The sequence below is a fragment of the Caloenas nicobarica genome, chromosome 14, assembly GCF_036013445.1.
Source record: "Caloenas nicobarica isolate bCalNic1 chromosome 14, bCalNic1.hap1, whole genome shotgun sequence".
In the NCBI taxonomy this organism is placed as follows: Eukaryota; Metazoa; Chordata; class Aves; order Columbiformes; family Columbidae; genus Caloenas; species Caloenas nicobarica.
The window spans coordinates 17583960-17598236 of NC_088258.1; the positions used below are offsets into that span (position 1 = coordinate 17583960).

The following is a 14277-nucleotide window of genomic DNA, read 5'->3' on the forward strand; positions in this document are numbered from 1 at the left end:
AAATAGAAGTGGGATTTGCGACAGGTATGTAGAATTCTCTCAGAGACGGGGCATTTTAGAATGTCTTGAGGTGCTAAAAATGTGGGCATTCATAGCACTGGGTATCTACTGGCAGACACGCGAGTGCCCCACTGCGCTTCCAAACAGCACGGTGAAGCGAGTGGGAACGCTAACCTTGTGAAGAACGCCTTTCATTTCATTATTTTCTGAGATTTTGGAGAAACCACAGATGAGCTTTTAAATGGATGAGTAATGCACTCGTTACGGCATCTTGTATCACAACGTCAACGTTGTTTGCTGAGTGTAATCCTGGGAGCTGATACACAATTCAGCTAAAGTTAACGAAGAATAATTTGTGCACAGTAAGCAAGTTTAGTATTTTTCTGTGATGTACATACATACGGGAAAAATTACAAGCAGCAAGATAATCAGGAATGAAATCATTCTAAGAGCCAAATGTAGATACAAAAAATTCCTCCTAAGCAACTGGAAAAAATACATTTAGTCTGTGCTAAGTGGGATTTCTTACCATTTACAACTTTCTGATTATGGAGTACTTTTCACTTGTGGATTATTTCCTGGAAATGAATACAGTTCCATGTGACAGAAACATTGCAAAGGTTTCCACAGTGTTTTCTTTCAGATTTACTTGCAATTCAGTGTTAATAGATGTGTGTCATATTTCTACTAACCCAGTCTCCACTTCTGAAAAATGAATTTAGAATTGTTTCAAAGTGAGACTATCGTTATAGCTACTTTTCTTTCCAACAAAGACAAACGAAACTATCAGCAGCGTATCAGGCTGAAGAGTTCGAAGAGTCATTAACTGACTAGCTCCTCACTTTCCTTTCTCCTCAAATAAATCTCCCGCAGTAGTTTACACGAAACACCAACAGTAATTCATCTTCTAATAAAAACAAATCAGCCAGCTCCCAGGCAGGCCTGCTGGATTTTCTCTTTATCTATTTATTTCGTAAATGAGATCTCTTACTGACTGAGAAATATTGTTTCATTTCTGTGACACCATTCTACTTTGTGGTATTTCATCTGCTGAAATTTCTGCCTTGAAGAGAGCATTCCGCTCCTCTTTGCCACCTTTGCTATTCAGTGCAATCTCTAAGCGACGTATTTCAGTAGTAGGAACCCAGTAGCTGGGGCTCATGGTCAGACACTGTGGGAAGGAGCCCCTACTCGCTCCCAAGTGCCACGGGACATGACCGGACCAAACAATCCACAACGCTCACAGGTTTGCAGAACAGAAGTTCCAGTTTGCTACAACTTTAGTAAAGCACTAAGGTAAAAACCTGTTCTTCAGCAGCAGCCTGGTTTTGTTTTTCCTGCAGGGTTATATTAAATTTCAATATCTACTGACATGAGAACTTAATACAATGAATGGATAATAAAATGACAAGATACATCAATTTAAGTAACATTATCCAAAAAAACTTCTGAGAAGAATGATGTTCTTGCACAAAGGAAAACCAGAATACAATTTATAGAAAATCTGAATGTACACTGCTTAAACTTAATGAAGAGAAGATAGCGAACATATAATTAACTGCCTACGGCAGCGCAGCTAATGGATACTGAACTGGATTCCAGTTAATCCATGTCAGGACTTCCATCACTTGTAGCAATTCTTGTCAATTTTTTTAGTTACTCTCACAGTAGTACCATTACAAATTCCTTTTCAATAGGAGGTGATGGGTAACAGGCACTTTCATTACAGGCAATGTTTAAGTATCACCATGTGAAGGGTTTTACAGAATCAGACTCCCGCGCTGCCCTGTTAATGATGGACTGTTCTGTAGCATCAGCACAAATTAATAACAGAACAGAACCCAAGACTTGAAAACACTATTTTGTACCACGCTAATTTTGTGTATCCTTATGGTGGTTTGTAGAAATCAATAATATTGCACCCAGCCTTACAGCAAGACTGAAATTTCCTAAAAAATTATTACATTCTCTGATTTTTAAGAATTACTTCCCACAAATGAAAGCTATTGAGCATATCTAACTAGAAATGTACAAAAGCTATTTCCCACCTGTAATGTTTTTCCTTTGTCATCTACTTTGTCAAGTTTTTTAAAAACCTTTGTGTGTGTCAGAGGTTTACAATTAAAAAAACGCCCAGTCTTTCTATTTACAAAAGGTAATAAATTAGTGAGGTTCTTTAAAGCACATCCTTCCGACATACTAAGTAGTGATAATCATAACTGTTCTTCTACGGAAAAGAAAAGGTGGTCTTGACATGATACCCATGTCTGGCTGGAACAGAAAAGTGTACATGTAGAAAGGGAGACAACACAATACAAACAAGGAGTCCATAGTAACAGAAGAACTTCAGAAGAACAAAGGAGAATATGTGCAGTGCAGCTTTACAAAACAAAGCAAACGCCGCTGGGTTTGCTGAGCCTGCTGAAGAGCCCTCGGCTGCTTTGAGCAAGCGATGACCGCCTTCCAAAGTCACTCATCAGGATGCGCCCCTTAGCCATGAACGTCTCTTCTCAGCATTTGAGTTGATGCAGCTGTAGTCTCTTCGGGAGCTTAAATTATAAACACAGGCTAGGAAGGAATCGGGGAATGACTTCAAAGTCCGTGCTGCCAGAACTGGCGATGAGGAAGAAGGGTCAGAGATCCCCGCTCTGCGGCTCCAGGCTGCGCGGCTCTCTGTGCTGGCTGCGGGACAGCTTGGGGAAGCGCGCGCTCGCTCTCGAGTGGTTGCTTTTGCTCACCGGTTCTCCAGAAGCCGGAATATCACTAGGAAGACAAGGAATAAAGACAGAAGTAGCAAGTTTACGTGACGTGTAAATTATGCCGTACTTATTCCAAACACGAAAAAAGCAGATGTTATGAGAGCCTGGCACATGAGGGCGAAGTACGGCACACATCTTCAGCTACACAGAACCGCGTTCTTTCTACTGGTGTCTCAAGGGGGAATTACAAATGGGCTCTTTCAAAAATGAGAAATAATAAGAACTTTCAATATGGAAGACTGCAAATTACAGGATAAAAGCGCATCTCTATGAGTTGCAGTTCAGAAATGGTGGGAAAAGCATTTTGAGGTGATAAAAGTACAAGCAAACTAGACAAGAGCTTGGATGATGCTCTATTTACAATCCTGTAACTATGGATGGATGTATCATTACATGATGAGGTACATTAGTAATACATCCCTGTTGGGAATTCTTCAGTCTCTTCTGACCCACAACAGACTATAGTCTTACATGAACGAGCCTTTTAGAAAAGACTCCAAGAAGAAGTACATTAAGTTCAACAACAAGCAGCAACAGAAAATTCCAGCTTACCTAGGTGATATTCAGAGGCTACAGACTCCTTGGAAAACTACAGTATAAAGGGATAGCGTTGTACTTTTGCCATTCTTTTAGAGGACTCCACATGGTTTTTAGTTATACTGCTTACATACAGATCAATAAATAAAACAAAATTTTGCATTTTGCAACTTGACTAAGCAATACAGTTACAGAGCATACAAAGCCAAACTTGTTTTTATAAGTTAAAATTAAAAACAACCTTACAATACCCATCTTCGGAGTGCATTAACAAGTCCGTCCGGGAGGAATCGCTTATGTGCAGCTCTTGCCAGATGAGACAAATACAGATATATTTTAAAACCATCAGTGAACTTGCTCCGTGTAGTTGCCTTTCTGCGGCAGTGACGGTCCCCGCGGGCACGTCCCGGCGCCGCTCGCAGTGCCCGCGGGGGAGAGACGGGAGCAAAGCAAAAGCAAAAGCCTCGCACTCGTTCTGGGGCTGCGGACGAGGCGCCGGGAGCCAGTGCTTTAGGACCACAGTGCACACATCGGCTCTTACTCGCCAAATTAAAAATAATTAACACATCGGTATAGGAAAACATGTCCGGTTCAGATACTAAACGTTAACGGAAAACAAAATTACGGTTTTTAATGGCAGTGTATGTTACTTGCCTACATTTCTGAGCAGATCGGTCTAAAATAATCTTAGTTAAAATAATAAATTAAAATTCACTGCACTCCTATTACAGTATTTGCTCTTCCTAGGTAACTAGGACGTTCGTCACACGAAAAAATGGCATAAAATTCCTGTGGTATACATCCTTCTGTTCCTTAATAACAAGGATAACAAGTTAGATCTTTAATTCCTTATTTTCCTTGTCACTAAAATCTGTAAAAATTAATTTAGCATGTGTTATTAATTCTTGGTAGCCAAGGATAATTGGATTTCCAACCCTAGTCCTACGGTTTCTCGGTTTGAAACTCAGCAATGCTATCCGTGGTGGTGTAGAGAATTCTGATCATGTGAATCCAATTTCAGCTGTGCTCATTAGCATGGATTTCTTCTAGTAACACGAATATTGTTACTCATTATTTTCATACAATCTATAAAATTGCAGTGACGCAGTGTTGATACTCTAATGCTTGTAAAGCAGAGCGTGGGCTACTGGCTCCAGAGGGGTGTGATTCTGTGTTAAAACGTGTCTTTTTCAGAACACGTAAACATAAAAGCATCTCACTATCAAACATGCAATGGAATAAAATTAAATTTTCACCTCACTGAGCTTTTCTAGATCTAAAACAGGTTAATTTACCAGCATAATGGCCACTGCTTCAGCTTTACCAGGCAGACAGCTACTTTATGGATACACAGTGCAGAAGGAAGCCCGGTGTTCGGTGCAATTGCTGGAATTTGGCGATTGCTTTATTGAAGGGACATTTTAATCCACAAGCTCCTCCTGCTGGCGTGTCCACAAAATGACATTAGTGTCACTTCTCCCTTCCGGAGCAAAAATGCCATTCAAAGAAAAAAGTGCAAAGGTGTCAAATTAATTCCCCTAAAATGAAGAGATATGAATTAGTATCAGTCTGCTCTGGTAAGCACGGCTGAGGTAGTAAGGTCGTCTTAGGATAATAACATGAACACCAATGTCTGAGGATGGAGGACAAAAATTGCAAGTAATTCTGCTGATTTAAATGATGCTACTTCAGAACGAGATATATCTAATAACCAAATTAGAGATAATTTGCCTTAAATGTCTTAGCTAATTTTTATAATGACAATTCAAATTCTAATGTAGGTTTACAGAAACCGATTCATATCTCAGGAATCAGATCTTCATGCATCCAGCATGAAAAAGGAAACTAGAGCTGAAATTCGATTGATCAGCTCCATGGAAACAGATGTTGTATGGGGAAAAAAGGTTGAGTAGTCATACATTTAAAAGTATATCTCTTAAGCCCCTTTCCATCCGCCCTCCTCGAAAAGCTGATGAGAAAACTTTCCGTCTCACTTGACTGTTTCAGCTCCAGCTTTTTACTCTACAATTAAAATACTAACTTTCAAATAACCCCCAGAAATGTTAAATCCTAAAGCTAGGAAAAAAAAAAAATGGCCAACACCCCCACAAAATGCATGGTAATTGAGTAGGAGAAAAAGATTAATCTCCCATCTCTTCTGCCTCCTGTTACTAGATTTAACGATTTACTAATAGTTGTGGCCTTGAGGTCGAATGATACTTACAGAGCCTCTGGCACTAAACAACTTTTAACACCTTTTTAAACCTATTGACAGTTCGACAGGTCAGATATTCCACGAACTTTCAGGCAGACGTATGAAGACCTTGAAATGATCCTGTCAGGATTTCTGGCAAATGCCCGTGAAGATGAAATGGAGACCCTCGCTCTGAATCGGTTTTCGCCAATCTGGTTGGGGAGGAGGAGGAAGGAACAAGCAAGTCTACACACAACGTTTGCAAACCTGCTCGTTTGTCTCATTCAGCAAAAACAGTCTCCAGGCTGGTTTTTGGGGGCTAGGTTAGGGTTCACCTGTAGTTTTACTCAAACTAAAATACAAATTTAAAATATGTAAATCTGAACCAGATGGCAGCTACTCTAGAACAACTCTTCCAGAACAGCCACGCCAAGTCCCCATGGGAAGCACTTACTCTTTAAGTCTATACCTGTCCGAGTTACACCTGCTCAGTTTTAATACAACATTTTTCATCCCGTTACTTTCTTAGCCACTGAAGTCTTAACGGGGTTTAATTTTCTAGGCTGAGCCTGGCAGGCGGCTGGATGCTTGACCCTGTTCAGCACTGGAATGTCCAAGTATTAAAGGCTCAAGTTCTCGTCTACATTCTCACCTTGTCCCATTCTGAAGAAAAAAGCAGCCGGCTGAGACGATCAATTCCTTCTGCACACCAGGTCATCGTTTAGCTTTAAAGCATTCCTGATTGATCTGCCCAGCGTTTGTTTGGATCCCAATTCAGCTGCATTGATTTTCTCTTGGTGTCAAGTTCTGCCTAAGGTGCATCTATAGAAAATAGCTTAAAATAACTGGTCTTTTAATCGGCTTCTAGTTTATTCATACCTTTCATTTATTGCTCCCTGTGTATCAAAGTGTAAACTGCATTTTGTGCGGGTTTCTTTACATACTTAGCATAAGGAACTGTGGTATTGTATTAGCTGATGTTGTGAACATTTACAAAAAGGAATTTCTTTCCCATCTCATTCTTTACTTTTGAGGACAAAATTAGAGAGAAAAGTTTCTTATCAAAATCGCGTAACGCGTCTGCAGTTGGAAATACTTTCATACCAGCCAGAGAGAACAGAAGCAATAAGCCCATCTATGGAGCGCAGCAAAGCTCAGGATCAGGTATTTCAGATATATATATATATATCTCTCATATGTAAGTGAATTTCTGCAAACACTCGTGATTCTAGTTTTGCTTAAATTTTATTAAAAATACCTCATGAAGAAAGGCATTAGCTGGCAGCTAAAGTTGGTGACTCTTTTTTGCCAGCTCCTTGTGTTACTAACATTTTTTTGGTCATGATAATAAATCTAATTCCTGGTTATAACCCCAATATTTAATGTGGTAAACTGGATTTGGGCAGGAAGCCTCCACAAAAAGGCAGTATTAAACAATCTACCGTATTAAGAGGTCCGCATTAGACAAATGAGAACTAATTCTGACTTGCCCATACAACATATCTCAGCATCTTCTCCTGCCAATTAAAATCAGCTAAAACACCTGCTTAGTGGCATTATTAACTAAGACTGACTTCAGCAAATAATTTTATATACACTCTAGCAACTCCTACTTTGCAGTGATCCGGGTAAAATCCTTGTTTCTAGTTGCTGAAGGGTAAAAATAATTGGAGGCACATTCCTGCCATCACTCCCGATTTTGTAGAAATAAAATATAATTATTAATGAGAAACAGTGATTTCCATCTATTAATTCAAATGGCTGAGTAGGGCTGCTTAAATTGTCAGCTATTAACAGAAGAGACAGAAAGATCTGGGTGGGACAATCCCCCTATAGTACACTTGGACACCGAAAATCCCGAAGGCATTATTAGAGCAAAGTTGTCAGGTTAAGAACTGGATAATCACTTCCTATCAAGATTAGATCTGAATTGACCAAATGAAAAGCATTAGCTCCGATATTTTATCCAACTGTTTGATTAATATGCAGCTCCTTCTACTTCCACATACACACGACTACAGCAGAGCACAGGGTTCAGAACGACTTATTCAGTCTCTTCTTGTGGTGCAATAATTACAAACACATAATCACGCTTCCATTTGTTATCATTTGAATGATCCTAACTTGAACGTTCGCGTGCTACAAATCAGTTTCCATACCAGCAGGTTCATAAGCATCGTCTGCATTGATACTTGATTTTTTCTGTAAACCATGACGCTGTACGTAATTCTGATTATAAGATCCTTTTTTTCTTCCACCAACTTTACTTTCAAGTTGGCATAACAAGATGGTTACTGTACAGTAAATGTTTAGTATCCAACTGTTATATCCTGTAAAATGAATAATACCTATGATTATTTTGGATTAAATAGACTCTCATTCAGGCAATGCTCAGAACCTTCTAAAAACGACCTTTCACTAGTTTATGCCTGAGTCTCGTTCCTTGGCTTTCTAATGCGTAATGACACCTACAGCTGGGAACACTTTCCATTTTTTGTGGTGCCCCAGCCAGAATAACAGAATGCACAGGCTAACCATCCCTTCCCAACTAACCAGAAAGCCAGAAACCACTGAACACACCTGGCAGAAAAAGTTCACCCTAATACACTATTTATTTATAATTGAGATAATTTCAGTGATTAGTTGAATGACAGCAAGTTTGGCTATTCGATCCATTTCCATCCCCAAATTGCCCACGTTCTGCTCTGTTGCGGGCTGGCCGATTTTGTGTAAGCAGCATGACCTACCGCTTCGCAGGGAAAGGTGATTTAATGAAGAAATGGTTCAGAAGCAGAACATGTTCCAGGGTTGTTGATACAGTAACAAAACGCAGGATTTGCTTTCAGAAGAACAGTGCTCAGCGAATACCCGGATTTCTTTTTTTTTTCCTGCTAGTACTGTAATTATCATCTTTAAGGAAAGCAGAGAGAGATCTAGGATACATTTTTCTCGAAAATATTGAGGCAACTAAAACCAGAAGACGCGCATCGGGATTCACAATGTATCACGTATGTGAAAATCAAAGCGGTAAAACTCCAGTTTGACCAGCAGCGATTCCCGCGTGCCGGAGCGCGGCGTGCGACAGGGACCGGCCCGGCGCTGCCTCCTCCAGCCTCACCACCTGTTTGCACGCAAAAATGACACGGGGTGGAGACAACTTCTGTTGCCAAAATAGCTTTTGAACAGCCCGTAATTGATGTGATCGGCATTGGAAGCAACAACAGAGTTTGCAGACTGCGTGTTCTCAAGACACCAGCATATGAGAAGCCAGTGAAAGGAGTTTTGTATTGACACTCATGAGCTGCTCACCTCTAGTTTACACACAACAAAAAGCTCAAAGAATCAACCGCCTTGCATGCCAAGCGGTGGGAAAAAAAAAGGATTTACCATCTCCTCTGATTTGCCTGATTTTGCCAATATCACAGAGAAGAAGAATCTGAAAGCTGAAAGCATTTCTTCCTACCAGCTCATCCCTATCATTTACCTGATAGTGAGCTCACTAACGCAGAGAAATTTCAATTAAAAACCTGGTGTGCATTCCTGCCTTACTTCTCCATGGCTGACTTGTAACCTTCAGCACCAGGTAACTCGGCTTCAGGGGCGCCGCAGCCGTTCCCACCTCCTGCTCTGGCAATCGGCACCTCGGGTCCCGTTTGCTCGGGAAGCAAAGAGCCGTCGGTGCGTCCGTCCCCGTCGGTGCGTCCGTCCCCGTCGGTGTGTCCGTCCCGGCGCAGCCGCAGCTCCCTGGCCACAGGTTCCATCCCCTCCCTGCTCCCGGGCTCCTCTCTGCGTCACGTTCAGCCCGGCAAGAATATTTGTGCCCAAGCAGCAGCATTGACACTTTTCGACATCATTCCAATAGTGTCCATGGGAATAATGCAACTTGGCTGCCGTTGCTTGGAGTTTTGCAAGTGCCCATCATAAAAACCAACCTGCACAAGCAATTACCAGTGTTATTTTTAAGAACAACACCCTTCTTTTAAAATTACCATAAAAGCAAATGGAATGATAAAGAAGAGTTGTGATCAAAACATGTTGTTTTGATCTTCCAAGCTAGTGCTTGAGTTTTAATTGCTCCATCAAGTTAAGAGGTATCAGCTGCTTCTCTCAAGTATCTTCATTTCTCATGAAGATTACAGTGCCACATTAACATACGCAACGAGGCAGGAGAGAGCTGACGTGACCACGCTCAGGGACAGATCCAGGTTTGAATGGATGTCATGTTAACAATAGTGGCTATAAATGTGAAAAATGAACAAACTTAACTGCTCCTAGAATCCTACAGAATCGTAACTCACTGCTGGAAAATATGTTAGCAGTCATAAAAGTGAAGAACAGTGCTTTATAGCAATCACTCTTTCTGCTTTTTGCTTTTATTTTTTAAGTACGAAGGGCACCTTCCTGCACTCCAACCATCAGCCTGATACTAATAGTGATCCATGACCTAAAAACTCAAAAATACAGGTCTTAATCTCAACCTTTGGGAGCTTTTAGATTGTTCTTAATTTTAGCGTATCATCTTTAGTTTCCCTAAGCTTAAAAAACAAAAAAAATATCAGGCTGAGTTGGATAGCACATAGAAAATAGTGTACCTGCACCTGCAAACATAATCACAGAGCGAGCCCAGACTTGGCATAGTGGAATTAAACCTGTGCTCTCTAAATAAGCAAAAGTAATCAAGCTGGGAAAATATGTAAATAAAGTACGGAACTGAATACTGTCAACAGAATAACAAGGGAAATGCTGACTTTGTTCTTGGTAATGAAGCCAAGGACTAATGTTTACATCCAATCCAGCACCGACAGGGAAGCCAATCAAGGAGGGGGTGACATTGACTCCGGGATCTCCCGGGATGCGCCAGACCTGATGGGTTGGGCACAAGCTACACGAGCATCGGGCCAGCCAGCAGAAAGAAAACCACGGTAATTGGCAAAAAAATCGCATTTTCTGTTTAGTCAGAGATGAATTATTTTGACTGTAAGAAAAAAATCTGGCAATGGTAAATATAGCCTCATCCTTTTTTCAATTAGGACTCCAGATCAGGCTAACAGGAAGAAAAACGGAACTCCGGTGGGAGTTAAGTGTTCAGTACATGGCTGGCCATGAGCTCCTGAAATTTGGGGTCAGTTCTCCAGGTATCATCGGATTCAGAATCTTTTAAAAGTATAACATATCATCTTGGTCCCTCTCAAATGCAGATGCAACCATGCCAATCAGTTCAAAACAAAAAATAACTAAAACTTGCAATAAGCTTGCTCCCTGCCAGAATATTCGGGAAAAGGTGAGCGAGGCCAGCGGTGAGCGGCGGGGGGGTCCTGGTGCTGCAGCCCCGCAGAATCCCAGAATGTCAGGGATCGGAAGGGACCTCGAAAGCTCATCCAGCCCAATCCCCCCGCCGGAGCAGGAACACCCAGATGAGGTTACACAGGAAGGTGTCCAGGCGGGTTGGAATGTCTGCAGAGAAGGAGACTCCACAACCTCCCTGGGCAGCCTGCTCCAGCGTTCCATCACCCTGACTGAGAAGTTTCTTCTCAAATTTAAGTGGAACCTCTTGTGTTCCAGCTTGAACCCATTACCCCTTGTCTTACTGTTGGTCGTCACCGAGAAGAGCCTGGCTCCATCCTCCTGACACTCCCCCTTTCCATACTGATCCCCACGAATGAGGTCAGCCCTCAGTCTCCTCTTCTCCAGCTCCAGAGCCCCAGCTCCTCAGCCTTTCCTCACACGGGAGATGCTCCACTCCCTTCAGCATCTTCGTGGCTGCGCTGGACTCTCTCCAGCAGTTCCCTGTCCTGCTGGAACTGAGGGGCCCAGAACTGGACACAATATTCCAGATGAGGTCTCACCAGGGCAGAGCAGAGGGGCAGGAGAACCTCTCTGACCTACTGACCACCCCCTTTCTAACCCACCCCAGGTCCCATTGGCCTTCCTGGCCACAAGGGCCCAGCGCTGGGCTCGCGCGCCCGGGGGCTGCAACGTCGCGGCTCCGGCTCCGCAGCGGCGCCCGCGCTGCACAAAGCAGCTGCTTCTGCCGCCCGGCTCAGCTTCATCCGCACGGAAACTGCGGGATCCCAATGACGGCACTTTCATCTTTTACCCGCGAACTCCTCAGGAAGTTCCTCCTCTCTTGAGTTTTGTGGCTTTTGGCCACATGAAGATTTTGGTGCCAACCTTGAGAACAGGACATTTTATGGCCCTAAATAACTTCTGAACTAAACGGTAACTAAAAAAGCTGCTGAGGTATCACTTTTCCTGCTTTAGAAACAAACCAATGGCGCATCTGTATGGAGAGGTCGATATTCCACGCGAATGTACGCAGTGCCAGAAGGCAATCCGACGATGCAGAATTTTAGCTTTGTTAGGGCAGGCAGCAGGAGAAAAGCCTTGGAAGACACGAGACGCAGCCGGTGCGGCAGCTCCTCCTCGCAGCGTCGCTGTGAGCAGCCGCTGCCGCGGGCTGAGGACTCTTCGCCCTCCAAAGGTCCGTGTGGGATCTGTGGCAGTTCGGCTGCAGTAACAACAGCTCTGCAGTCAGGCATGAAGTATTTTTGCTCTTATGCACAGAGCCTGGGAGAAGCTGGGCACTGGATTTTGTCGGAGTCTTCAGGATTTAGATGCATTTGACTCAGCTGGAGCACTAACAGTAAAAATATGATCGAATAGTCAGTCTGCCTGACAATGCAAACCAGCCCCATTTTACTTCTCCTTGGTCATCCCTTGCTATTCTCAACAGCCAGTGCTCTGGGATTTATCCCTTTAACACGGAGGATTCTTCTACTGAAAGATTTTCAAAGGAGCCAGACATTCAGAGCTGTTCTGTATATTTATGATTTAGCCAGAAACTGCACTAAGACTAATAAATTAAATCTCTTATAAAGAATCAATTTATGAGTTCTTAAAGGTTAGAATAAAATTACAGAAACAAGCTTGCAGAATTAAAATAGAGATGGAATAGTAAGAAACAGGCTCTTTGGCCCATTTTGCAGTTGCGAAATTAAGCAATTTTATGCAAACTGTTTACAAGGCACAGATTTCTAACATTTTCTACAGGGAACAGCAATCTCTGCAGACCTACATATTAGTGGTTCTTCTTACTACATATTACGCGTCTTACTAAACTCTTAAGTGTAATTGTGTTACACTTTTAAAATCTTAATCTAAAAATAAACCTTCATGCTGCTGCAGGTAGAATCAAACTCCAGGGGACTGTGTGAGGTGAAGACGTGAAGAAAAATGCCTCTCGCCTGCTCTTGGAGCCAGCGACGTCAGCCATCCCTGTACAAATCCTGCTGGTCATTGCTGTCTGAAATGGGGTTATTTTAGCAAGAGTAAACCGAAGAAGATCTCCTGACATCACCACAGGCAAGAGCAGCCTCACATTGCATTGTAGCCAGAGCCACGTTGTAAATCCACAAAGAACTCGGGTTGTTGTCAGAGTCCGTGGGTGGAACACGAGTGCAGACGGTGGCTGTGCCAGCGCCGCAGAACCTCTTATTTCTGCACGGACTTCAACGGTTTAGGTCATTTGGCATTTCTGAACTGACATTTGGCCTCATTTGTACCTACAGAGAATGTATTTGGAGACCTCTGGAGCAGTCTAAAGAATATTCCTAAAAAACTAGCAAAAATCAGTTTCTTTACTCATTTGTTAATGACACGAAGTGGTACTGCAGGGAAGGATGCACGCACGCCATTAATTCTTGTTATTAATAGATGAGTGCCCATAATTACACCAAGTTTTTCTAGAATCCTTCAGCTAACTGTTCATGGATTCTGCTATCACAACAGAAGTGCCAAACGTACTGAAAAGACACCACGAAAATAGCATCTGAAATACAACAGGATTGAATGGACTATGTTTATAGCTGGCAGATGAACAAAACCAAGGAACAAAAAGCTTCTGCAGGATGTTTTGAATTTCAGTGATGGCCTGTAGCTAATTCATGCTGTTTTCACACGGGAAACTGATGGTTGCTGAAATATTTTTCAATACAAGTTCAAATGAGGAAAAGAAATAACCCACCTCCTTTTGAAAAACTGAGCAGTTCGGCATAAACAAACTTGTTATGGTCTGGATTAAAGCCAAGTAGGCGCACGAGCACAAAGCCGCCTCCCTTATTTGCTTCGTGGATTTGAATGGATGCCTCCATTTCTCTATTACTGTCAGCGCCGCACAGAAACGAGTATGAATAAGCACTGAAGACTGCAACAGAAGATGTATAAACAGATTTTTCTAACCACGTTTTCATGAGTATTCCTTACTGTTTCATATGCTAAGAGAAAGGAATAAAGCTGCTACGTCCATCTCTCAGCAAAGCCTATTTCACTACTCAAAGTCTTTTCCACTGTGGAAAAGTAATTAAAACTTAATCTTTGGGTTTATTCCCAATGAAATAAGCATTACAGAATAGTTTTTCTTGCAATACTCCAAATCTAACAATTACACAAAGAGAAAAAGTTGAGAGTCATGTTCCTTCATTAGCAAATTACTTTTTTTAAAACCCGCCGGTAATTATGTAAAATTTACGCATGGGAGCATATTTACACACTGATTTGAAGAACCATGTATTTTCAATACTTGTTCTCCCCCTCTCTTTTTTTCCTCCCTGACAGATTCCTTACCGGCAATGGGACCGAGACACCGACATTTCGGGGGATCCGCGGCCAACATCACACCCCACCGCGGGGAGCTCAGCTCGCCGCACTCCCCACAACGCATCCCATAAACACGCTGCGCCAAAACCGCTGGCAAATGCCATCCTGCGCCAGAAACGTTTGCAAACGTCA

At 42.3% G+C, this 14277-nt stretch overlaps 1 protein-coding gene across 2 annotated transcripts in view; it reads right to left on the reverse strand.

Moving 5' to 3' along the window:
- Positions 1 to 1425: 1425 nt before the first annotated feature.
- Positions 1426 to 14277, reverse strand: part of SNX29 (sorting nexin 29) — a 129859-nt gene continuing 117007 nt past the window's right edge. For both annotated transcript variants that reach the window (XM_065644612.1, XM_065644611.1), the window contains exon 21: positions 1426 to 2763. In XM_065644612.1, the coding sequence (XP_065500684.1) occupies positions 2634 to 2763 (130 nt within the window). In that variant the 3' untranslated portion in view covers positions 1426 to 2633. The remainder of the gene's footprint in view (positions 2764 to 14277) is intronic.